This window comes from Oncorhynchus clarkii, chromosome 3, assembly GCF_045791955.1.
Source record: "Oncorhynchus clarkii lewisi isolate Uvic-CL-2024 chromosome 3, UVic_Ocla_1.0, whole genome shotgun sequence".
Lineage (NCBI taxonomy): Eukaryota > Metazoa > Chordata > Actinopteri > Salmoniformes > Salmonidae > Oncorhynchus > Oncorhynchus clarkii.
The window spans coordinates 39,621,275-39,646,621 of record NC_092149.1 but is presented as its reverse complement, the minus strand read 5'-3'; the positions used below and the strand labels follow the sequence as shown (position 1 = coordinate 39,646,621).

The 25,347-nt window shown below is 43.0% G+C and overlaps 1 protein-coding gene across 1 annotated transcript; it reads left to right on the top strand.

Moving 5' to 3' along the window:
• The first annotated feature begins 21,804 nt into the window (after nucleotides 1-21,804).
• On the top strand, nucleotides 21,805-24,520 carry LOC139405972 (Cbp/p300-interacting transactivator, with Glu/Asp-rich carboxy-terminal domain, 4b). Its single transcript, XM_071148433.1, has 2 exons — nucleotides 21,805-21,975; nucleotides 22,916-24,520. The coding sequence occupies exon 2, from the start codon at nucleotides 22,925-22,927 to the stop codon at nucleotides 23,672-23,674; it is 750 nt and encodes a 249-aa protein (XP_071004534.1). The 5' UTR covers nucleotides 21,805-21,975; nucleotides 22,916-22,924; the 3' UTR covers nucleotides 23,675-24,520.
• The last annotated feature ends 827 nt before the right edge of the window (nucleotides 24,521-25,347 follow it).

The following is a 25,347-nucleotide window of genomic DNA, read 5'->3' as shown; positions in this document are numbered from 1 at the left end:
ATGTTATCAAATACATCAAGCACAATGAGAAAAGAAACGGCAATAGTACTGCTTTTGCATTTTGAGACGTCGTAGCCACTTCCTTAAAATAGTCAGAATTAATCTAAGATAACTCAGGGAAAATTACACCCTTTTGTTATTTGTTGTCCATTGTTGACATAGTCCCAAAAATGTTTTGCTTGTCAGCAATAAAAAAAAAAACTTGACAGATTTCTTGAGTTATCTATTTATTAATTTGGACTATTTTGTGGAAGTGTAAACTGGAGATGGCGTCTCAAAATGGACAAACAGTGCTATTGCCACTTTTTTCTAATTTTTCAAGCTACAGTGTTTTGAGGGAGTACCCGAGCACAAATGCGTTAGGTTCGCATAGCGAAGTTCGCCAGCTGAAGTGTATCATGCAAGCAAGCGCCTTTAAGTCACAGTCAATACTGCTGCTGCAGATGTGGGGTTGGGTGGGTGGTAGAAACCCAATCTCCGCCCACTGCCCCCAGAGAGGGGAGCAGAAACAAGAAGCCCAGCTGTTATTAACAATGGACCTGTCTCTCACCATCCAGGCCTCAAAGGGCCTCATTCACTCCCCATTTCACAAGGTAGGCTTCCAATGGAGGCTCGCCAGGACATGCCCATGTGCAAGGCAGTTAGGCAGACGTGTGTGTGTGTCTGCATAGGCGTACGTACGTGCATGTGTCTGTATTGGGAGGAAAGATAGAGAATGTATTCTTGAGATGCATATTATACATGATGCTACATTAAACCACTTAACCACATTTAGGAAACCCCTCACAACATACTGTGAACTTTATACTGCCCATACATCCTGAATGTTCTTACTTCTTTCCTCCCTAAAATATTTAACTATCTGCATCATTGTGGAACTGCCCTCTCTACATATAAGGAGACTAGAGACTTTGACCGTTAATCATGTTACAATCACCTCCAGGGCTTTGGACCCTAATCACATCGATATGGGAGGAGGTTCCTAGATCTGCACAGTCATGCTCTGGCAGTTGGTCCCACCCAACCAGCCCAGAAATCACAGGGTAGACTTATGTTCTCCATTGACACAAAGTAGAATATACACAACCGTTCAAAAGTTTGGGGTCACTTAGAAATGTCCTTGTTTTTGAAAGAAAAGCAACATTTTTTGTCCATTAAAATAACATCAAAATTATCAGAAATATGGTGTGGACATTTTTAATGTTGTAAATGACTGTTGTAGCTGGAAACGGTTGATTTTTAATGGAATATCTACATAGGTGTGCAGAGGCCCATTATCAGCAACCATCACTCCTGTGTTCCAATGGCACTTTGTGTTAGCTAATCCAAGTTTATCAATTTAAAAGGCTAATTGATCATTAGAAAACCCTTTTGCAATTATGTTAGCACAGCTGAAAACTGTTGTTCTGATTTAAGAAGCAATAAAACTGGCCTTTTGACTAGTTGAGTATCTGGAGCATCAGCATTTGTGGGTTTGATTAGAGGCTCAAAATGGCAAGAAACAAATAACTTTCTTCTGAAACTCATCAGTCTATTCTTGTTCTGAGAAATGAAGGCTATTCCATTCGAGAAATTGCCAAGAAGCTGAAGATCTCGTACAACGCTGTGTACTACTCCCTTCACAGAACAGCACAAACTGTCTCTAACCAGAATAGAAAGAGGAGTGGGAGGCCCCGGTGCACAACTGAGCAAGAGGACAAGTACACTAGAGTCTAGTTTGAGAAACTAAATACGTTTCTAAACACTTCTACATGAATGTGGATGCTGCCATAATTACGGATAATCCTGAATGAATCGTGAATAATGATAACTGAGAAAGTTACAGACGCACAAATATCATACCCCCCCCCCCCCCCAAAATGCTAACCTCCCCATGTTATTGTAATGGTGAGAGGTTACCATGTCTTGGGGGTATGGTATTTGTGCGTTTGTAACTTTGTCATTCATCATTACTCATGATTCATTCAGAATTATTCGTAATCATGGTAGCATCCACATTAATGTAGAAGAGGGAGGCCCCAGTGCACAACTGAGCAAGAGGACAAGTACATTAGTGTCACGTTTGAGAAACAGACTGGCAGCTTCATTAAATAGTACCCGCAAAACACCAGTCTCAACGTCAACAGTGAAGAGGCGACTTCTAGGCAGAGTTGCAAAGGAAAAAAAGCCATATCTCAGACTGGCCAATAAGAAGAAAAGATTAAGATGGGCAAAAGAACACAGACACTGGACAGAGGAACTTTGCCTAGAAGGCCAGCATCCCGGAGTCGCCTCTTCACTGTTGACGTTGAGACGGGTGTTTTGCGGGTACTATTTAATGATACAATTAATCAGGAAATCACGGACTAAATCCCAGACTACAAAAAGAAAACCAGCCACCTTACGGACATTGACATTACGAATCCAGACAAAGTGAACACCTTCTTTGCCCTCTTTAAAGATAATACAGTGCCACCATCGCGGCCCGCTAACAAGGACTCTACCCACCCCTTCCACTTCTCCGTGACCGACATGAGTAAAACATTTAAACGTGTTAACCCTCACAAGGCTGCTGGCCCAGACGGCATCCCTAGCCGCGTCCTCAGAGCATGCACAGACAAGCTGGCTGGCGTGTTAACAGACATATTCAATCGCTCCCTGTCCCAGTCTGCTGTCCCCACATGCTTCAAGATGGCCACCATTGTTCCTGTGCCCAAGAAGGCAAAGTTAACTGACCTAAATGACTACCGCCCCGTAGCACTCACTTCTGTCATCATGAAGTGCTTAGAGAGACTAGTCAAGGATCATATCACCTCCACCTTAGACCCACTTCAGTTTGCATACCGCTCAACAGGGAGGAGGTGAGGGCACTCGGAGTGTGGTGTCAGGAAAACAACCTCTCACTCAACATCAACAAAACAAAGGAGATGATTGTGTACTTCAGGAAACAGCAGAGGGAGCGCCCCCCTATCCACATCAAAGGGACAGCAGTGGAGAAGGTCCACCCAACAGACAGTGTGGTGAAGACGGCGCAACAGCGCCTCTTCAACCTCAGGAGGCAGAATAAATTTGTCTTGTCACCTAAAACCCTGACAAACTTTTACAGATGCACAAATTGAGAGCATCCTGTCGGGCTGTATCACAGCCTGGTATGGCAACTACATCGCACTCAACCGCAAGGCTTTCCAGAGGGTGGTGCAGTCTGCACAACGCATCACCGGGGGCAAACTACCTGCCCTCTATGACACCTACAGCAGCCGATGTCACAGGAAGGCTAAAAAGATCATCAAGGACAACAACCACCCGAGCCACTGCCTGTTCACACCGCTACCATCCAGAAGGCGAGGTCAGTACAGGTGCATCAAAGATGGGACCGAGAGACTGAAAAACAGCTTCTATCTCAAGGCCATCAGACTTCTAAACAGCAATCACTAACTCAGAGAGGCTGCTGCCTACATTGAAATCCAGTCACTGGCCACTTAAAAAAATTGATCACTAGTCACTTTAAACAATGCACTCTAAATAATGCCACTTTAATAATGTTATATCTTACATTACTCATATATGTATATACTGTATTTTATACCATCAATTGCACTTTGTCTATGCCACTCGGCCATCGCTCATCCATATATTTACATGTACATATTCTCATTCACCGCATTAGATTTTGATGTATTAGGTAGTTGTTGGGAAATTGTTAGATATTACTGTACTGTCGGAACTAGAAGCACAATCATATCGCCACACTCGCATTAACATCTGCTAACAATGTGTATGTGACCAATAATATTTGATTTGATTTGACATTGATGCGGCTGGTTTCCGGATTAAGCGAGCAGTGTGTCAAGAAGCAGTGCTTTTTGGCAGGGTCATATTTCAGAGGACACATGGCTCTCGACCTTCGCCTCTCCCGAGTCCATAGGGTAGTTCCAGAGATGAGACCAGATCGTTACTACCAATTGGATATTTTATTTAACCTTAAATGACTTGCCTAGTTAAATAAAGAACAAATTCTTATTTACAATGATGGCCTTCCCCGGGCCAAATACTTACCCGGACAGCGATGGGCCAATTGTGCGGATATCACAATACTGGGGAGAAAAAGGTGTCACTGATAGTTTGTGTCTGAGGAAGTGCATGACAGAGTCTGAGTCTGCGAGACAGCGTAGAGACTAGATGTGTGTGTGAGACAAAGACATGGTGTTTTGTGTACATGGCAGTCCCACAGGAAACTCTAAACAGAGGTCTTTCTCATACAATACAAGCACAGGCCAGTGTTCCCCTGGGAGTCCACCAGCCTCACATACCCCTCCACCTCTTCCACCAGGAACCCTTCACGTACACACATATGCGCACGCACATACACTACAGGAGGTTGGTGGCACCTTAAATTGGGGAGGACGGGCTCATGGTAAAGCTGGAGCAGAATAAGTGCAATTGTATCAAAAACATCAAACACATGGTTTACATGTGTTTGATGCCATTCGCGCCGTTCCAACTATTATTATGAGCCGTCCTCCCCTCAGCAGCTTCCACTGACATACACACATGCGTGCGCACACACAAAGCGTGCCCCTCTCCTTCACACTCAGCTGTCCACAATGCCCTCCCTCTGTTTATTCATCTCAACCCTGCCACTGATACCCATCTTATCCTATATCAATTACACCAACTCACTCACTCCCTCCCTCCCTCTTCCCCTGAAAAACTGTTTTCCTTGTCTTCTATTCTTCCATTCTTTACATTCTGTATCCTCAGTGGAATATTTTGGTTTGGAAAAATACTTAGACATGTAGTGGCCCTTAGAACTGGTCTCTATTCATGCACATAGGCATACTCCTGATGACGTTGACATTGAATCCAAACAAACATATACAGTACCAGTCTTCTTCAAAGTAGACACCCTTTGCCTTGATGACAGCTTTGCACACTTTCTCTCAACTAGCTTCACCTGGAATGCTTTTCCAACAGTCTCGAAGGAGTTTCCACATACAGTGCCTTGCGAAAGTATTCGGCCCCCTTGAACTTTGCGACCTTTTGCCACATTTCAGGCTTCAAACATAAAGATATAAAACTGTATTTTTTTATGAAGAATCAACAACAAGTGGGACACAATCATGAAGTGGAACGACATTTATTGGATATTTCAAACTTTTTTAACAAATCAAAAACTGAAAAATTGGGCGTGCAAAATTATTCAGCCCCCTTAAGTTAATATTTTGTAGCGCCACCTTTTGCTGCGATTACAGCTATAAGTCGCTTGGGGTATGTCTCTATCAGTTTTGCACATCGAGAGACTGACATTTTTTCCCATTCCTCCTTGCAAAACAGCTCGAGCTCAGTGAGGTTGGATGGAGAGCATTTGTGAACAGCAGTTTTCAGTTCTTTCCACAGATTCTCGATTGGATTCAGGTCTGGACTTTGACTTAGCCATTCTAACACCTGGATATGTTTATTTTTGAACCATTCCATTGTAGATTTTGCTTTATGTTTTGGATCATTGTCTTGTTGGAAGACAAATCTCCGTCCCAGTCTCAGGTCTTTTGCAGACTCCATCAGGTTTTCTTCCAGAATGGTCCTGTATTTGGCTCCATCCATCTTCCCATCAATTTTAACCATCTTCCCTGTCCCTGCTGAAGAAAAGCAGGCCCAAACCATGATGCTGCCACCACCATGTTTGACAGTGGGGATGGTGTGAGCTGTGTTGCTTTTACGCCAAACATAACGTTTTGCATTGTTGCCAAAAAGTTCAATTTTGGTTTCATCTGACCAGAGCACCTTCTTCCACATGTTTGGTGTGTCTCCCAGGTGGCTTGTGGCAAACTTTAAACAACACTTTTTATGGATATCTTTAAGAAATGGCTTTCTTCTTGCCACTCTTCCATAAAGGCCAGATTTGTGCAATATACGACTGATTGTTGTCCTATGGACAGAGTCTCCCACCTCAGCTGTAGATCTCTGCAGTTCATCCAGAGTGATCATGGGCCTCTTGGCTGCATCTCTGATCAGTCTTCTCCTTGTATGAGCTGAAAGTTTAGAGGGACGGACAGGTCTTGGTAGATTTGCAGTGGACTGATACTCCTTCCATTTCAATATTATCGCTTGCACAGTGCTCCTTGGGATGTTTAAAGCTTGGGAAATCTTTTTGTATCCAAATCCGGCTTTAAACTTCTTCACAACAGTATCTCGGACCTGCCTGGTGTGTTCCTTGTTCTTGATGATGCTCTCTGCGCTTTTAACGGACCTCTGAGACTATCACAGTGCAGGTGCATTTATACAGAGACTTGATTACACACAGGTGGATTGTATTTATCATCATTAGTCATTTAGGTCAACATTGGATCATTCAGAGATCCTCACTGAACTTCTGGAGAGAGTTTGCTGCACTGAAAGTAAAGGGGCTGAATAATTTTGCACGCCCAATTCTTCAGTTTTTGATTTGTTAAAAAAGTTTGAAATATCCAATAAATGTCGTTCCACTTCATGATTGTGTCCCACTTGTTGTTGATTCTTCACAAAAAAATACAGTTTTATATCTTTATGTTTGAAGCCTGAAATGTGGCAAAAGGTCGCAAAGTTCAAGGGGGCCGAATACTTTCGCAAGGCACTGTACATGGACCTTGAGCATTCCCTCCAGTGGAAAACTGTTATTGGGTGAGGGATCTATATTAAATAAAAATTATTAGCTAATCACACATTTTTACTATGTCATAAATTTGAGGATTCCATTGATAATTTGGTGTGTCTAAATAAAAGGTGTTTTGGTTTTAGTCATTTTAAATTAAGTGAAATTACATTCTTATCAAAATGATTAATCATATGACTTGAATTATTCACAAGTTCAAACAGGTGCCATTAATACAGGTAATGAGTGGAGGACAGAGGAGCCTCTTAAAGAAGAAGTTACAGGTCTGTGAGAGCCAGAAATCTTGCTTGTTTGTAGGTGACCAAAAACGTATTTTCCACCATAATTTGCAAATAAATTCATTAAAAATCCTACAATGTGATTTTCTGTATTTTTTTTCTTCTCATTCTGTCATAGTTGAAGTGTACCTATGAGAAAATTACAGGCTTATCTCATCTTTTTAAGTGGGAGAACTTGCACAATTGGTGGCTGACTAAATACTTTTTTGCCCCACTGTATGTGCACTCTGTTCCCCATTGTCCTTGTCGATCATTGTCCTATGTCCATTGGTCTTGTGAGTACCTGTGCTCTGTTTTATTAGTTTTCTTTGGTGCTACGTGTATTTTTGTGCACTTGTTATTACAGGTTATTATTTTAGAGATTTACACCTCACTCTTTTGTTTTGGGTCAAGAATTTAAAAACTCTATTACGTATTCCTGCACCTGTCTCCCATCCTTATGGGACAGCGGGACAGCCACGGTCAGTAAGGAAAGCCTGGTACTGAATTAGATTATTTATTTGAGGCATTGGATATCTGTTGTGAATTAACAGGTCTATCCTAGAATATATATAAACTCTGAATCATTTATTTAATATTTTTTTAATTATCAATGCCTGCCAGTTTCATTCTGTCTAGTGATGAGTTACTGTTTTGAATGTGCATTGCATCTGACCAGTTTTCCCGGTCACTCTCTTATTGTCCCTAGGCTCAGTTTAAAATGATACCATCTCTCTCTAGCCCTATTTATACCTGGTACTAACATGCGTCCTTCATCCTTATCTTGTCCCGATCTTGCCTGTTTACACTTGTAAGATCTGATCTAAATCAGTTCACAATGTGTCTTTTAATCATCTACACCTGTCTAAAAATGTGGGCACAATCAGAATGAGGACACAGGACAAAGACGCATATTAGAACCAGATATAAAGGTGGCTAGAGTCATCAAATTTTCTCCCAATAATGTCGTTAAGACATTTCCACAATACACACAACATTGTATTTTTACATTCCCTGCCCAGGGGGTCAGAGGGAAGACACACCTACAGTATCTCTCGGTCTTCTTCACTGCACTTCCTGCTCGGAATCCAGCCTCAACATTTCCACAGTCCTCATATTGAGTTGGGATAACCCCCTTTTTTCCAATTTTCGCCTAAAATGACATTCCCAAATCTAACTGCCTGTAGCTCAGGCCCTGAAGCAGGGATATGCATATTCTTGGCACCATTTGAAAGGAAACACTTTGAAGTTTGTGGAAATGTGAATTGAATGTAGGAGAATAACACAATAGATCTGGTAGAAGAAAAAAAAATCGACCACCATCTTTGAAATGCAACAGAAAGGTCCCACTTCTAGCATCACTCTGGTTGTAATTCCAATAGTGTCGACAAGATGGCAGCAGTGTATGTGTAAAGTTTCAGGTGGAAAACTTGAAGTATGAGTGAACTACATGACATTTAGTGTGAAGTCACCCAGGTACATTTGGGAAAATTGTGAAGGAGACATTTGCATTCATATTACATTTTCCTGCAAGAATATCTGTATATCTGTAAATCTGTATACTTAGATTTTGGACAGTATTAGTAGCCATATTTTAAGTTCAACATTTGAAAAACAACCAGTTTTCATAACTCTGAATTTTCTTATAATTTTTGTCCAAAAGGAAAAGACATGCTGTCACATAAGGTTAGCAGCTACATTTTTCGACAGATGCAGGGTTTCCGGATACTACCGTAAAACCCAGCTCATTGGCTATCTAGCTAGCTTTGTTTGAACCCGATTGGGCTAATGTTAGGGAGGCAGCTAGTCTAGTGGTTAGAGCGTTGTACTAGTAACCGAAAGGTTGCAAGATGAAATCCCTGAGCTGACAAGGTAAAAAATCTGTTCTGCCCCTGAACAAGGCAGTTAACCCACCGTTCCTAAGCCATCAATGAAAATAAGAATTTGTTCTTAACTGACTTGCCTTGTAAAATAAAAAAATGGGTGCTTATTTGACAAAGTTAGAGTTGATCAAGTGAAGATCGGAGTTGCTTTGGTGTCCTATAGGATATACTACACCCCTAATGATATAGTGAAGTCTGGTTACATTCTAAAACCTCTGAGGAATACATGACTGGTTGACACAACGTTTAGGGTTAGATTTTTACAGATTTCCTTTCTTTGCAAATTGAACGAGTGGAAATACAAAATCGATCGTTCATGCTATATGGACCTTTTTAGGATATGAAAAAGGATTTTATCTAAGAAAATGACACTTCATGTTATCTGTGGGACCCTTTGGATGATAAATCAGAGCAAGTTTTCAGAATGTAAGTACACATTTCACCTTCAGAGGTGAATTTATCAAACTATCGCGTTGAAAAAAGTGTTTTGTTGTTAGGAGCTCTACTCAAACAATAGCCTGACATTTTTTTCGCAGTAATAGCTACTGTAAATTGGACAGTGCAGTTATATTAACAAGAATTTAAGCTTTCAGCCGATATAAGACACTTATATGTACCGACATTTGTTGTTTATCTAAAATCTGCGATCGTGACAAGGTGCTGCATGATTTACAATCATCCACCGATCCCTAATAAAAGCAAGAAACCTGACCAAACCAGGAGAACGAGGGGGAGAGACACCAGGGTGGACAAACGAAGATAGAACCTGTGAGGCAGGCAGGAGGGGGGCTGAGGGACATGAACGGCAGTCGACGTGAAGAATGGCCCATAAATCATTTATTACCTCCCAACACTGTTAATGAGGTAGTGGCTCTTAAATAATTAGCGATGTGACTGAAGCATAGTTCCATAGGAGGACATCGGAGATGGACGGAGGAGGACATCAGACACGGATGATGAAGGGAATGTGGGACGCACCATCCGGGGGAAGAAGGAGAAGATAAGGAAAGTGAATGTACAGTATTTTGAAGGGGATGAGAATGAAAGAGAGATAAAATAAATTGAGGAACAGAAAGAGTGGACTTTACCTATATGTTGTGGGTGGGTTAATTTGTTCATCCTGTTTATACATTGTGTGTTACTTTAGAAAGGTAGCTAGCAAAATGGCCTTTTGGTTTTTACACAGGAGTTAAAGGGAGCTGAGTTAGCTACTGTAGACTCATAGAAAAAAGGGTTCCAAAAGGGTTCTTCGGCTGTCCCCATAGAAGAACCATTTTTGGTTCCAGGTAGAACTCTTTTGGGTTCCATGTAGAACCCTCTGTGGAAAGAGTTCTACCTGGAACCAAAAGGGTTTCTTCAAAGGGTTATCTTATGGGGACAGCCGAATAACCCTTTTTGGTTCTAGATAGCACCTTTTTTTTCTAAGAGTGTAGTAGACCAGCCCGTCGTGCACCAGTCTAATACAAAACATACAAAAGACAGACCATGAGCCACATTCTTGACATCCAACCTCCTCAGCCCCACCACCCCTAGCTCTGACTAGCACCCCTCCCCCACTCTCACCAGGCTGGCTGCATTCACATTCAGTATGGATAGCAGGCTGGGGCTGTTGCCAGGCCGAGGGTTGTTTGGTGGAGGGGGCAGGGATGTTTTCTCTCCAGTCAGCTAATTGACTCACAGATGTCAGAAGGAGCCATGGGGGCCAAAGCACCCACTGACACCGACCCTACTCCTCTGCCCCCCACCCCCACTCCTGCTCCGCTCTACTCTTTCTGACTGACTGTAAACAGATCTGTTACATCTGTGTTAGGGGGGCCTTACTCACTACTTCAGTATAAATCTATGGTCATAATCAAGAAAGTCAGTGAGTCACGACATGGCAGCCTTTTGAACAGATCAACAACTTACATACACCAATACATTCTCCCTCGTGAGCTGGGATATCACTCGCTGAGGGCACTAACACAATTTATGTTAGCTCACTACAAAGGGAATAACTTGGGTTTTCCTGCATTGAAAATAGCTCTTGTTTTTGTAGCTATTTACAATAGCGGGAGTGTAATTTAGACATCCTAGCTAGTAGCTACACCGCTTTATATGATCTACATAGAGCAGCCAATGTTTTGCATCACATGCTATTTGCTCAGGGTAGATCTCCATCGGACATCTACATACTACAGGATTTCTGGGAATTCAAATGTCTCCCGAAGCACCCGACTGCTGACAGTTCAGCCGCCCAGTTTGTTTGTGTGTACTACCAGAATGTTAAACACCTAAGTCTGGCCTTTCGTTCACTATTACTCATTTTATTTACAAAATGATTATGGCTTGAGGATATGCTGTGTAAATACACTGTACATTCTACTAACTCTGCACTCTGCATCCTGGTTAACAAAGAGATATGGTTTAATATGTACGACTGACAAGGAGCTTCACACATCTGCCTCAAATTGTAAATCTAGTCAGTTGTACAACTGAATGCATTTAATTGAAATGTGTCTTCTGCATTTAACCCAACCCCTCTGAATCAGAGCGGTGCCGGGGGCTGCCATAATCGACATCCACGGCACCCAGGGAACAGTTGGTTAACTGCCTTGCTCGGGCAGGACGACAGCTTTTTACCTTGTCAGCTTGGGGAGTCAATCCAGCAGCCTTTCAGTTACTGGCCCAATGCTCTAACCACTAGGCTACCTGCCGCCAGGTACAGTACAGCAATACCACATGTGAGCTGTCTTCCTGACTGGGGGGAGGCTATCGAGCTTGCACCATGGGTTCTGTGTGTTGAGCAATGTCCTGATGAGTACGTGTCTGTCTCCAAGTGGCAAAACGGGAATGCAGTCTGCCCACCAGCGTCTCATCCACTTCCTGTTTTTCCACTCACCCACACTCTGTTGTCACTTTGGCCAGGAAGCTGTGGGAGAGATACGGTTGACAAAGTCATGCTTTATTAAATTGTCAACAGCATCTGTATGAGAGAGAGAAAGGGAAAGGGGGGATACCTAGTCAGTTTTAAACCTAAATGTGTCTTCCGCATTTAACCCAACCCCTCTGAGTCAGGGTTGCGGGGGATTGCCTTAAGCCTCGTGTCCACCAGATAACTCAAACTCTGCGTTCCGGCGGAAGTTATTTATTGTCAATGGAGCCATCCGCAACGCTGAGGTGTTTTCTGTGTACCGCATGTGTTTCATATTTTCAACTTGTGTGTTCCTTTACTAGCTATCCAACTACAAAGCTAACCACTTTGCTAGATACACTACATGTATCAAAAGTATGCGGACACCTGCTCGTCAAACATCTAATTCCAAAATCATGGGCATTAATATGGAGTTGGTCCCCCCCATTGCTGCTATAACAGCCTTAACTTTTCTGGGAAGGCTTTCCACTAGATGTTGGAACATTGCTGCGGGGACTTGCTTCCATTCAGCCACGAGCATTAGTGAGGTCGGGTACTGATGTTGGCCGATTAGGCCTGGCTCGCAGTCGGTATTCCAATTCATCCCAAAGGTGATCGATGGGGTTGAGGTCAGGGCTCTGTGCAGGCCAGTCAAGTTCTTCCACACCGATCTTGACAAACCATTTCTGTATGGACCTCATTTTGTGCACGGTGGCATTGTCATGCTGAAACAGGAAACGGCCTTCCTCAAACTGTTCCCACAAAGTTTCCCTTCCCTGGAGCTAAGGGGCCTAGCCCGAACCATGAAAAACAGCCCAGAACATTATAACTCCTCCATCAAACATTCCAGTTGGCATCTGCCAAACCCAGATTTGTCCATCGGACTGCCAGATGGTAAAGCATGATTCATCACTCCCAAGTGGCGCAGCGGTCTATGGCACTGCATCTCAGTGCAAGATGTGTCACTACAGTCCCTGGTTTGAATCTAGGCTTTATCACATCCCGCTGTGATTGTGAGTAGGGCGGCGCACAATTGGCCCAGGTTTGGCCGGTGTAGGCCGTCATTGAGAATAAGAATTTGTTCTTAACTGACCTGCCTAGTTAAATATATATTTTTAAACTCCAGAGAATGTGTTTCCACTGCTCCAGAGTCCAATGGGGGCAAGCTTTACATCACTCCACCCTACGGATGGCATGGTGATCTTTAGTTTGTGTGCGGTTACTTGGCCATGGAAACCCATTTCATGAAGCTCCCGACGAACATATCCTGTGCTGAAGTTGCTTCCAGAGGCAGTTTGGAACTCGTTAGTGAGTTTTGCAACCGAGGACATTTTTACGCGTTCGCATTACAGCACTCCGCAGTCCTGTTCTGTGAGCTTGTGTGACCTACCGCGGACTGAGCCATTGTTGTTCCTAGACATTTCCACTTCACAATAACAGCACATAGAGTTGACCGTGGCACCTCTAGTAGGACAGAAATGTGATGAACTGACTTGTTGGAAAGCTGGCATTCTATGATGGTGCCATGTTGAAAGCCACTGAGCTCTTCAGTAAGGCCATTCTACTGCCAATGTTTGTCTATGGAGACTGCATGGCTCTGTGCTCGATTTTATACACCTGTAAGCAATGGGTGGGGCTGATATAGCAGTGTCCAGTATTTTGAATGGGTGTACACATACTTTTGTGTATATATAGTGGACACTTTATGTAAGCTTCCACTTTCCAGTTAATTATTTCACATTCAACTGACCAGGTAATACAATTATTTGGCAATGTGTCTCCATTCATCATTTTTAGCAGCCATTTTCTGCAGCCTTGCGAAGCAATTGTGCTTCAAGTACGGAAAATGCGGACTAGACATCTGGCAAAAACAACATAAAGGAAAACGTATGCGCATCTGGTGGACATACGGCTTTAATCGACATCATCGGCGCCAGGGAGCAATTGTTGTTGGGGGTTAACTGCCATGTTCAAGGGCAAAACAAAAGATTTTTACCTTGTCGTCTCGGGGATTCGATCCAGCAACCTACCAGTTACTGGCCCAATGCTCCTATGCAAGAAAGAGAGTCAGTCATTGGTAGCCATTTGTTTAGAATGTCAACTAAAATAAACATATCCCATATTTTACCTTTATTTCAACAGGTAGTCCCATTGAGACCATGGTCTCTTTTACAAGGGAGCGAACAACCCTACAATGGTAGAGAACAACCTGCTTATATATTTATTTAACTAGGCAAGTCAGTTAAGAACAAATTCTTATTTACAATGACAGCCTACCCCAGTGACACTGGGCCAATTGTGTGCCACCATATGGGACTCCCAATCATGGCCAGATGTGATTCAGCCTGGATTCCAACCAGGGACTGTAATGACACCTCTCGCACTGAGATGCAGTGCCTTGCACCACTCAGGAGCCCCTCTACCTGGAACTTGTAAGCGATACATATGGCAGCAAATACACTTGTAATGTCTGACATAACATTTAGACAACAGAAATGTTGCATATATCATATAAAAAAGATACATGAGACATGTAAGCTAAGGTCTCATCAAAAACAGTGCATTCAGGAAGGTATTCAGACCCCACGACTTGTTCCACATTTTGTTACATTACAGCATTAATCTAACATGGATTAAATTGTTTTCCCCTCACCAATCTACACACAATACCCCATAATGACAAAGCAAAAACAGCTTTTATATATCAAATAAAAACGGAAATATCACATTTACATAAGTATTCAGACCCTTTATTCCGTACTTTTTTTTTTTTTTTGAAGCACCTTTGGCAGCGATTAAAGTCTTGGGTATGACGCTACTTGTATTTGGGAAGTTTCTCCAATTATTCTCTGCAGATCCTCTCTGTTAGGTTGGATGGGGAGTGTTGCTGCACAACTATTTTCAGGTCTCTCCAGAGGATCAGGTTCAAGTCCGGGCTCTGGCTGGGCCACTCATAGACATTCAGAAACTTGGCCCAAAATCACTCCTGCATTGTCTTGGCTGTGTGCTTAGGGTCGTTGTCCTATTGGAAGGTGAACCTTTGCCCCAGTCTGAGGTTCTGAGCGCTCTGGAGCAGGTTTTCATCAAGAATCTCTCTTACTTTGCTCCGTTCATCTTTCCTCGATCCTGACTAGTCTCCCAGTCCCTGCTACTTAAAAACATCCCCACAGCATGATGCTTCCACCACCATGCTTTACCATATGGATGGTGCCAGGTTTCCTCCAGATGTGACGCTTGGCATTCAAGCCAAAGAGTTCCATCTTGGTTTCATCAGACCAGAGAATCTTGTTTCCACGGTCTGGGAGTCTTTAGGGGCCATTTGGCAAACTCCGAGTGGGCTGTCATGTGCCTTTTACTGAGGGGCTTCCGTCTGGCCACTCTACCATAAAGGCCTGATTGGTAGAGTGCTGCAGAGATCGTTGTCCTTCTGGAAGTTTCTCCCATCGCCACAGAGGAACTCTGGAGCTCTCTCAGAGTGACCATCAGGTTTTTGGTCACCTGCATGACCAAGGCCCTTCTCCCCCAATTGCTCAGTTTGGCTGGGCGGCCAGCTCTGGGAGGAGTCTTTGTGGTTCCAAACTTCCATTAAAGAATGATGGAAGCCACTGTGTTCTTGGAGGCCTTCAATGCTGCAGATATTTTTTGGTAACCTTCCCCAGATCTGTGCCTCAACACAATCCTGTCTCGGCGCTCTATGGACAATTCCTTCGATCTCATGGCTTGGTTTTTGCTCTGACATGCACTGTGGGACCTTATATAGACAGTTGTGTGCCTTTCCAAATCATGTCCAATCAAGTGAATTTACTACATGTGGACTCCAATCAAGTTGTAGAAACATCTCAAGGATGATCAATGGAAACAGGATGCACCCGAGCTAAATTTCGAGTCTCATAGCAAAAGGTCTGAATACTTAGGTAAAGGTATTTCTGTTTAATATTTTTATTAATTTTCAAAAATGCCTGAACCAGTTTTCGCTTTGTCATTATGGGGTATTATGTGTAGATTAATGAGGATTTATTTGTATTTAATACATTTTAGAATAAGGCTGTAATGTAACAAAATGTGGAAAAAGTCAAAAAGTCTGAATACTTTCCGAAGGCACTGTAGAAGGGAGATGAGGAGGTGGTGGAGGAAAGAAGGACAGAGGAGGACAAAAGGAGAGGAGGAGAGAGGAGGAGGGGTAGGGGAGGAGGAGAGAGAAGGACAGGAGAAGAGGAGGGGGTGAAGGAGGAATGACTTTGATAGTAGCAGTGAATCTATTTTGTTAATAAGTGGACGTCTCTCAACAATCATTCTCACAATAGCACATTGGTAGTGGCAAATATCAAAGCTAAGCAAGGCTGGGCTTGGTTAAAACCCTGGATAGGAGACCAAAGGCATAGCTGTAGATAAAACACCTGTCCATTAGGAGGTGCCGCCCAGCCTTAACCATGGAAACCCATATATCAAAATGTATATACAAAAATGGTATTTATCTTTGAGTAATTGTCTTAGTTTTTTATCAGTCAACATATTTAAAAAATTTGAAACCTATACTACCCTACCAAGCAAAAAGGCAGTAACTGCTAATTTGGTCGAAAGATGAGTTAGTAATTTTTGCTACGTTAAGGACAACAAAGTCAAGGTATTGGAGTGGCCATCACAAAGCCCTGACCTCAATCCTATAGAACATTTGTGGGCAGAACTGAAAAAGTGTGTGCGAGCAAGGAGGCCTACAAACCTGACTCAGTTACACCAGCTATGTCAGGAGGAATAGGTCAAAATTCACCCAATTTATTGTGGGAAGCTTGTGGAAGGCCCCCCCGAAACGTTGGCCCAAGTTAAACAATTTAACGGCAATGCTACCAAATACTAATTGAGTGTATGCAAACTTCTGACCCACTGGGAATGTGATGAAAGAAATAAAAGCCAAAATAAATAATTCTCTCTAATATTATTCTGACATTTCACATTCTTAAAATAAAGGGGTGATCCTAACTGAGCTAAGACAGGGAATTTTTACTATGATTAAATGTCAGGAATTGTGAAACTGAGTTTAAATGTATTTGGCTAAGGTGTACTGCATGTAAACTTCTGACTTCAACTGTATTTAGGGAAGAAGCAGTCAGATGGTATTCTTTCTATAATGGAGTGGCCAGCACATCTCTCCCTCGATCCTGACCAGTCGACCAGTACCTGCCGCTGAAAAACATCCCCACAGCATGATACTGCCTCCACCATGCTTCACCATAGGGATGGTGCCAGGTTTACTCCAGACGTGACACTTGGAATTCCAGACAAAACGTTCAATCTTGGTTTCATCAGACCAAAGAATCTTGTTTCTCATGGCTTGAGAGTCTTTAGGCGCTTTTTGGCAAACTCCAAGCGGGCTGTCGTGCCTTTTACTGAGGAGTGACTTCTGTCTGGCCCCTCTACCATAAAGGCCTGATTGATGGAGTGCTGCAGAGATGGTTGTCCTTTGGGAAGGATCTTTCATCTCATCTCATCCCTTCCCCAGATCTGTGCCTCGACACAATCCATTCTCGGAGCTCTACGAACAATTCCTTCGGCCTCATGGCTTGGTTTTTGCTCTGACATGTCCTGTCAACCATGGGACCTTATATAGACAATCAAGTTGTAGAAGCATCTCAAGGATGATCAATGGAAACAGGATGCACCTGAGCTCAATTTCAAGGCTCACAGCAAAGGGTCTGAATACTTTGTGTTTTATTTGTAATACATTTGCCTAAATTGCTAAACCTGTTTTCACATTTGTCATTATGGGGTATTGTGTGTAGATTGATTTTTGTTTAAAATGTAATCAATTTTAGAATAAGGCTGTAACGTAACAAAATGTGGAAAAAGGGAAGGGGTCTGAACTTTCCGAATGCACTTTTGTACTTTTTTATGCGCCAGTAGCCCTACTCTGTCTGGGGTGGAAAGGTAGGCCTAACTTTTGAAAGTACAGTGACATGCTCAGATTCCTAACTATGTCTCAGATTTAACTATTTGTGAACATAGACAGTTTCGTTGCAATCAACACACGCTGATTTGGCATTGGAGAAATATGATAAGACGAACACATAGGCCTCTCTCTGTCCATTCTTAGCCTGTAATTTTGTTAATTTGTGTGGTAAAAAAAAGGTTCCGCTAATATGTCAAAATACGTTGGCATAAAATGTAACATAGATCAGTGGTTCCCAAACTTTTTATAGTCCCGTACCCCTTCAAACATTCGACCTCCGTACCCCCTCTGGCACCAGGGTCAGTGCACTCTCAAATGTTGTTTTTTGTCATCGTTGTAAGCCTGCCACACACACACTTTACAATACATTTATTTAACATAAGAATGAGTGCGAGTTTGTCACAACCCGGCTCGTGGGAAGTGAAAAAGAGCTCTTATAGGAACAGGGCACGAATAATAATAATCAATAATTTTGCTCTTTATTTAGCCATCTGACATATAAAACCTAATTTGTTCATCAACAATTGTGAATAACTCACCACAAGTTAATGAGAAGGGTGTGCTTGAAAGGATGCACATAACTCTGCAATGTTGGGTTATATTGGAGAGAGTCTCAGTCTTTTTCCACAAACAGTCTGTGCCTGTATTGAGTTTCATGCTAGTGAGGGCCGAGAATCCACTCTCACATAGGTACGTGGTTGCAAAGGGCATCAGTGTCTTAACAGCTCGAATTGCCAAGGCAGGATACTCTGAGCACAGCCCAATCCAGAAATCTGGCAGTGGCTTCTGAATTAAATTACATTTTCACAGAACCGCTTGTTGCAATTTCAATTTCAGATATCGGTAAGTGAACTGGAGGCAGGGCATGAAAGGGATAATGAATCCAGTTGTTTGTGTCAACCGTTTCGGGAAAGTACCCGCGTAAATGTACACCCAACTCACTCAGGTGCTTCGCTATATCACATTTTACATTGTCCGTAAGCTTGGGTTCATTTGCACACAAACAAATCATACAATGATGGAAAGACATGTGTGTTGTCCTTGTTAATGCAGACAGAGAAGAGCTCCAACTTCTTAATCATAGCCTCAATTTTGTCCCGCACATTGAATATAGTTGCGGAGAGTCCCTGTAATCCTAGATTCAGATCATGCAGGTGAGAAAAAAACATTACCCATATAGGCCAGTCGTGTGAGATACTCGTCATTGTGCGAGCGGACAGACAAGTGAAAATGATGGTCAGTAAAGAAAACTTTAAGCTCGTCTCTCAATTCAAAAAACGTCTCAATACTTTGCCCCTTGATAACCAGAGCACTTCTGTATATTGTAAAAGCGTTACATGGTCGCTGCCCATATCATTGCATAGTGCATAAAATACACGAGAGTTCAGGGGCCTTGCTTTAACAAAGTTAACCATTTTCACTGTAGTGTCCAAAACATCTTTCAAGCTGTCAAGCATTCCCTTGGCAGCAAGAGCCTCTCAGAGGATGCTGCAGTGTACCTAAGTGGTGTACCTAAGTGGCGTCGGGAGCAACTGCTTGCACGCGTGTTACCACTCCATTATGTCTTCCTGTCATGGCTTTTGCACCATCAGTACAGATACCAACACATCTTGACCACCAAAGTCCATTTGATGTCACAAAGCTGTACAGTAAAAAATCCACTGCTGTTCTCCTGGTTTCCAGTGGTTTGTAGAAGAGGATGTCTTCCTTAATTGACCCCCCGTTAACGTAACGGACATATACCAGGAGCTGTGCCAGACCCGCCATGTCTGTTTACTCATCCAGCTGTAATGCATAGAATTCACTGGCTTGTATGCGAAGCAGTAACTGTTTCAGTTCAAAACATCTCCTGCCTTGTCAATGATGCATCGTGAAACAGAGTTGTTTGATGAAGCCATTGTCTGTATAGTGTTTTTGGCTTCTAGACCCTTCTTATTAATTGTATCTGTTGCTTTTATACATGTCTTACTACACAAATGTCATCTTAATTCTGGACTCAAACTCCTGTGGCTTATTTTTCAAATGGGCATGTTTTGTTTCTAAATGTCTGCGCAAGAGTGAAGGTTTCATCGAGTTGTGAGAATACTTTTGCACATACAGTATGTCACTGATGCGTCGTGAAACAGTGTTGACAGTATAGTTTTGTTGGCCTTTTCCCCCAGCATTGTCCCAACCATATCCGAGGCAGCAGGAAGAATTAAGTCCTCCACAATAGTATGGGGCTTGCCTGTCCTAGCCACTCGGTAGCTCACCATATAAGACGCTTCTAGCCCCTTCTTATTAATGGTATCTGTTGCTTTTATACATGTCTTACTACTCAAAAGTCATCTTAATTCTCGCTCAAAAAACTCCTGTGGCTTATTTTTCAAATTGGCATATTTTGCACACTGTGGCCGAGGAAAGGCACTACTCACAATATAAGTGAACCCCAAATCAATGTAGTTCTTATCATATTTGCGCCTCTTCGATGGTCCAACGTCCCTGTCTGTTGTTCGGTGCTTTCCCGGGTAAGGGGGCAGTAGCTCTTCGGCTGCATCAGATTCACAACTGTCAGTTTCCATGCTAGCTGGGCTAACAACAAATGTAGAATTACTGATGCTAGCATTGGATGTGCTCCTGGAAGCAGAACAACTTGTGTCGTCGACAGGTACAGGTGTAGTACTGCTGGTAGTTGCAGTACTACCAGTAGAGTTGGTATGTGTCTTTACTTTTTTTAACCATTTATCAATTTTCGATCAAACAGAATGAGCAGCATCTGTGTTTGGCTGCATACAGACCGTTAGTGGAATTCCCGCGAGAGAGTAACAGTTAATGTGATTGGATGTTACTTATTTGACGAGGCTAACTGTATTTGACATTGAGTTATTATTTCGCTGAACACTAGATGGTTTCATTTTATTTTTGGAAGTGAAACGAGGCTTCTTAGACGAGAAAAAAAAAACGACACAAATGTGTAGCCCTGTTGGAAAATATAAATGGACTGTTTGAAAATGTGAAGAATAGTTTTTTTTTACAAAAATATATAGATATTTTTTACATGAATCACATTTTTATTTGACGTACCTCTGACGGCATTACCAGGGGTAAGCGTACCCCAGTTTGGGAATACCTGCTTTACACAATGGGTTACTCAAAATACTAAGATCTTTTCATTCAATTGCAATTGCAGGCTAGAGTCCTTGTGGTGAAAGGCGATCTGAGGCACATGCATCTGCAGTCAGAGCACACTATCACAACAGCCACTGCTGCCAGTGGCCTAGAATAGCACAGGCATTCCACTGCCCCTCCCCGTCCACACTCAGACAATGCACAGCAGACTGGTGTGTCACATAGACTCTCAGTGATCTTTGAGATGAAACACACACACACACACACACACACACACACACACACACACACACACACACACACACACACACACACACACACACACACACACACACACACACACACACACACACACACACACACACACACTCCAGTAGGTGTAGACAAACAGACACACAAACCACCTACCTATCTATTATAATTAAACACATTTCCCACTGTAACTCTTATGAATTATATAGTATTTGTGTGTTAAACTAAAACCCAGCGACATCTTAGAAACAAGATAATTATATTAAAACACATTGTTGTCCACATTTATCAGAGAAGGGGAGAAACCATAGCAATAGGCTCCAGAGTGCTGCAGCAGTCTTAGGCACTGCATCTCAGTGCAAGAGGTGTCACTGCAGTCCCTGGTTCGAATCCAGGCTGTATCACATCTGGCCGTGATTGGGGTCCCATAGGGTGGCGTACAATTGGCCCAATGTAGTACTGGTTTGGCCGGGGTAGGCTGTCAATAAGAAATTGTTCTTAACTGACTTGCCTAGTTAAATAAAAAGTTGACTACTTTAAAATGGCAGAAGCATGGACATCCTCAATGGCATTGCCCATACTAAAACTGGCCACTAGAGGCCTCTGTCATTCTCTATGGGAGAATCATTGATTATTAAAAAAATACAGAGGGGTGGGGTATTCAAATTGGCTAGTGTGTCACAGTACTCCACTTCTTTTTTCTATGCACATGCACAACTATATCAAGTAGAGACCAATCGGAACAAAGGAGAGGCAACCGTAGCTCCACCTCTCTCTCCCCCCATGCCTCCCCTGAGTTTTTTTTAGATGTATAATCCCTGAGTTGACCCAGAAAATAGGCAGTTGTTTCAAGATCTGATGCGGCAATCTGTGCATCGGCCCTGCTTGAGCATGAAGCGCAACCCTGTGGAATACATACTGTAATCTGGAGACACCTCGCTTTGCAGTGCAAAACTCAAATAAAACGTAGCAGTAGCAAAATCCCTGAATTTTAATCCGAGTAGATACGGGTACGTGTTTGTTTTAATGCATTTATTGTAGAATTCGCTGTCTGGCGTTTGTGTGAAGGTCTTGGGGTTGCTGATCCATTGTTTGCCTTTTCGTTGTTTTTAGGAGTATGGGAATAATTAATCAGCAATGCAATTGTAGGCTAGAAATATTTGATTGAAATAAAATAGTGGTGTGTATTAACAAAGGGAGGAGGTCGTAGACGTAATGGATGTTATGCATTGAATTTGGGAAGCAATCCTAAATTTGAACAACCATATAATATAGGCTACAGTTGTTGGAGAATGCATAATGCCAATGTATCGCTTCTTTGTTGCAACGTGCATAAAATAACCGAGCTGGTTTCATTGTGTTTGATGTGCACTGTGGAGGGAATATAAACCAAATTATAATTAATGCATCACTAACCGAGACGCATTTTATAATCTGTTAAATCAATCGAATATCTAGTTGTAAAGGTAACAAGGTTGATAGTTAGCCTACCTGTGTTTCAATCGGCAAGGCACAAAGGAGTATTTGCAGTGACGCTGAGGAAGACATGGAAAGGCTTTCTAGTGTTCGCGAAAAGAGCACAAACCCAGCGGTTCTTGAATAGGAAGCGTCTCCTGTGGTTTCACTCTGCCAGTTTAGGACATTGTAGGCTACATATTTCCAGGAAATAATATTGCGTAACAATATTTCTCAAACCTCAAATATATCGAAATAAATTGTTGTTGCCAAATCAACCCGTTTTTCTACACGAACTGCCATAAACTGCTCTTATGCATCCAGACAGGTTCCTCTAGTGCAGCCAAGTCATGTCCATGGCATGTCACCTATTCACTAATTGGTTTCAATCGTGCCAAATGTAGGCTACTGCATGCTCATTGGACTTCTACCTACCTACATGAGGGGTTGAAAATCAACTGCATCGCTTTAACTGTGTTTCCTCTATGCTCAAAGACAGGAGCCATGGCGGATCATCTAATGATGCCCATGAACCACAGCTCTGTGGGTGGGGGCCTCCACGGCTACAGAATGGGCATGAACGGAGGCCTGCAGGCAGGCCACCAGCAGCATGTGGTGCCTCAGCCTGGCCTCCGAGCTCTGCCCAATGGCCAGATGATGCACTACGGCGGGGGACCTCAGCAGCAGGCCACCATGGAGGTGGCCATGAGGCAGCGGCAAGGCATGGTGGGGCCCGTGAACGGACAGCTCAACGGGGCTCAGATGGGCCACCACCAAATGACGTCTGGTAACATAATGTACAACAACGGGCAGGCCCAGCAGCAACACCACCCCCAGCACCATCACATGAGCCAGCAACAGCAGGCCCAGCAGCACCCACAGCAACAACAACAGTATATGAATGGTGGTCTCACGTCCCAGCAGCTCATGGCCAGCATGCATCTGCAAAAACTCAACACCCAGTATCACGGACATCCACTGGGGCCCATGAACAGCAACCACATGGGCAACGGTGCAGCCCAGTACCGCATTGGCCCGGCCCAGCTGGCTAACATGCAGCAGATGGCTGGGCCGGCACTAGCTTTGAACGGCATGGACGCAGACATGATTGACGAGGAGGTTTTGACGTCCCTGGTCATGGAGCTGGGCCTGGACCGCGTTCAGGAGCTGCCCGAACTCTTCCTGGGCCAGAACGAGTTTGACTTCATCTCAGACTTTGTGAGCAAACAGCTGCCCAGCACCGTCAGCTGCTGAGTGAGAGAGGACCTGAGTCAATAATGCTGTGAAGGGGCCTGGAAGGGTGGAAAGTTTGGAAAGACTTGAGTAGAGTGTTGCCCACTGGAGACAATTCAGCTTTTTGTGTTGTCTTTCACTGTAACTGCTTGGACGCAGTGAAAGGCAGAGAAGAGTGAGCGAGAGACGCTGGTCTGGATAACTACAGTGCTATGGTGTCATTTGTGAAGTGACCAGAGGTGTGGTTCTGTGTTGGGTCGCAGCTCACCTGTATAGGGACATCGTCCTCCCGCATCTCTTCTCTCCAAGGATGAATGTAAACAAAACTGCTAAATTTGAGAAGCCACTCTGAACAATGTTAAGACACTTGCCTCCTACCTTGGACTCAATGGCAATTTAGTAGTAAGATGTATTTATTTATTACTCTCTGAGAAATTAATATAGAACAAACCAGAGACTGACAGATCTTCCAGAGAGAGGATCAAGTGCTTTTCGTGTTTTGGGTAAGATCAGTAAAGCCCCTCAAATTAATTTTGGATCTTCCAAGAGCTTGGATTTCTCTCCAAGGATTTCTCTCTACAAGTAGAATGTCATTTCATGGATTTGAATGGAAGTCCATCATAAGTGAATAGCTCACTTTTGGCAAGTGTTGCTTTTCGCTGCGATGTTCTCGAACCTACTGCTTGTACTGTCTAAATCTGTGTTACTACAGGAAAGTCTATGTAAGATGTAGAACTGCCTTAATTATGCCAATTTTATTATTATTTTCTTTACTTTATTGCTGTGTTTTTTTTATCTTCCCTTTGTGGTCAAGACGGGGGGTTGTAAAAGGGGTTTTGAGGATCAATAAAAATGGCCTGGATATAAGTGTGGCCTGCTTTTACATTCATTGCACAACTCCCTCAGGCATTTAAAGGTAACCTGGTGGGCTAAAGGGAATAGGCCACTTCAGGGCTTTCCATCCTGCAGGGTCCAGGATATTAAATAACTCAATACTGAATTAGTTTATCTCAAAGGTGTCCCTGTTTCTTAGGAAGATCTTTTATTTCCCTCAAGGTATGCACAGTCTTGTGGTGACTGTGACGTTTTACTGCTGAAAGCAGCAAATCGCCTTCAATCCTGTCATGGAAAATGATGACTGGTGTGTTAAAATCAAACTCAAAGGTGCACTGCTATCCACCAAAAAGCTGAATTTCTAAGCTGAATTCTTGACCTTTTGATATGGAAAAGGACCCACATTGTGGTTTTAGTCATTGCATTCCTGATCATCCCGACTCCATGAATAAAAATCGATTGAGGAATGAATGTCCTGGTTCCTAGAAGTTGCCATAACTCTTATCTGTTGCTGGGTAAAAAAAAGTAGGTGAGATCTAGGCATGTGTATGGCGGGGGAGGTGGAGCAGGCCAGGGTTAATCTACGCTTAACTTGATGGGGTGTTTAACTGAATTCATCATGTGAATTACTACCCCACGGGCAAAGAGAAGTATGGTACACCTTTAGTGACAGAGAATTCACTTCATGGGTGGTTGGGGAAGCAAAATGAATATAGGTTTGTGCCAATAACAAATGGCATATACAAGCATGGCTTCCTAAAAAAACTGTATAAATATCCCATGACTTTGCAATGTTATAGCCACCTGATATCAAATCTAATGAGTTTCTTAGTATTCTATGGGGTTGGGGTTTGCTTTTT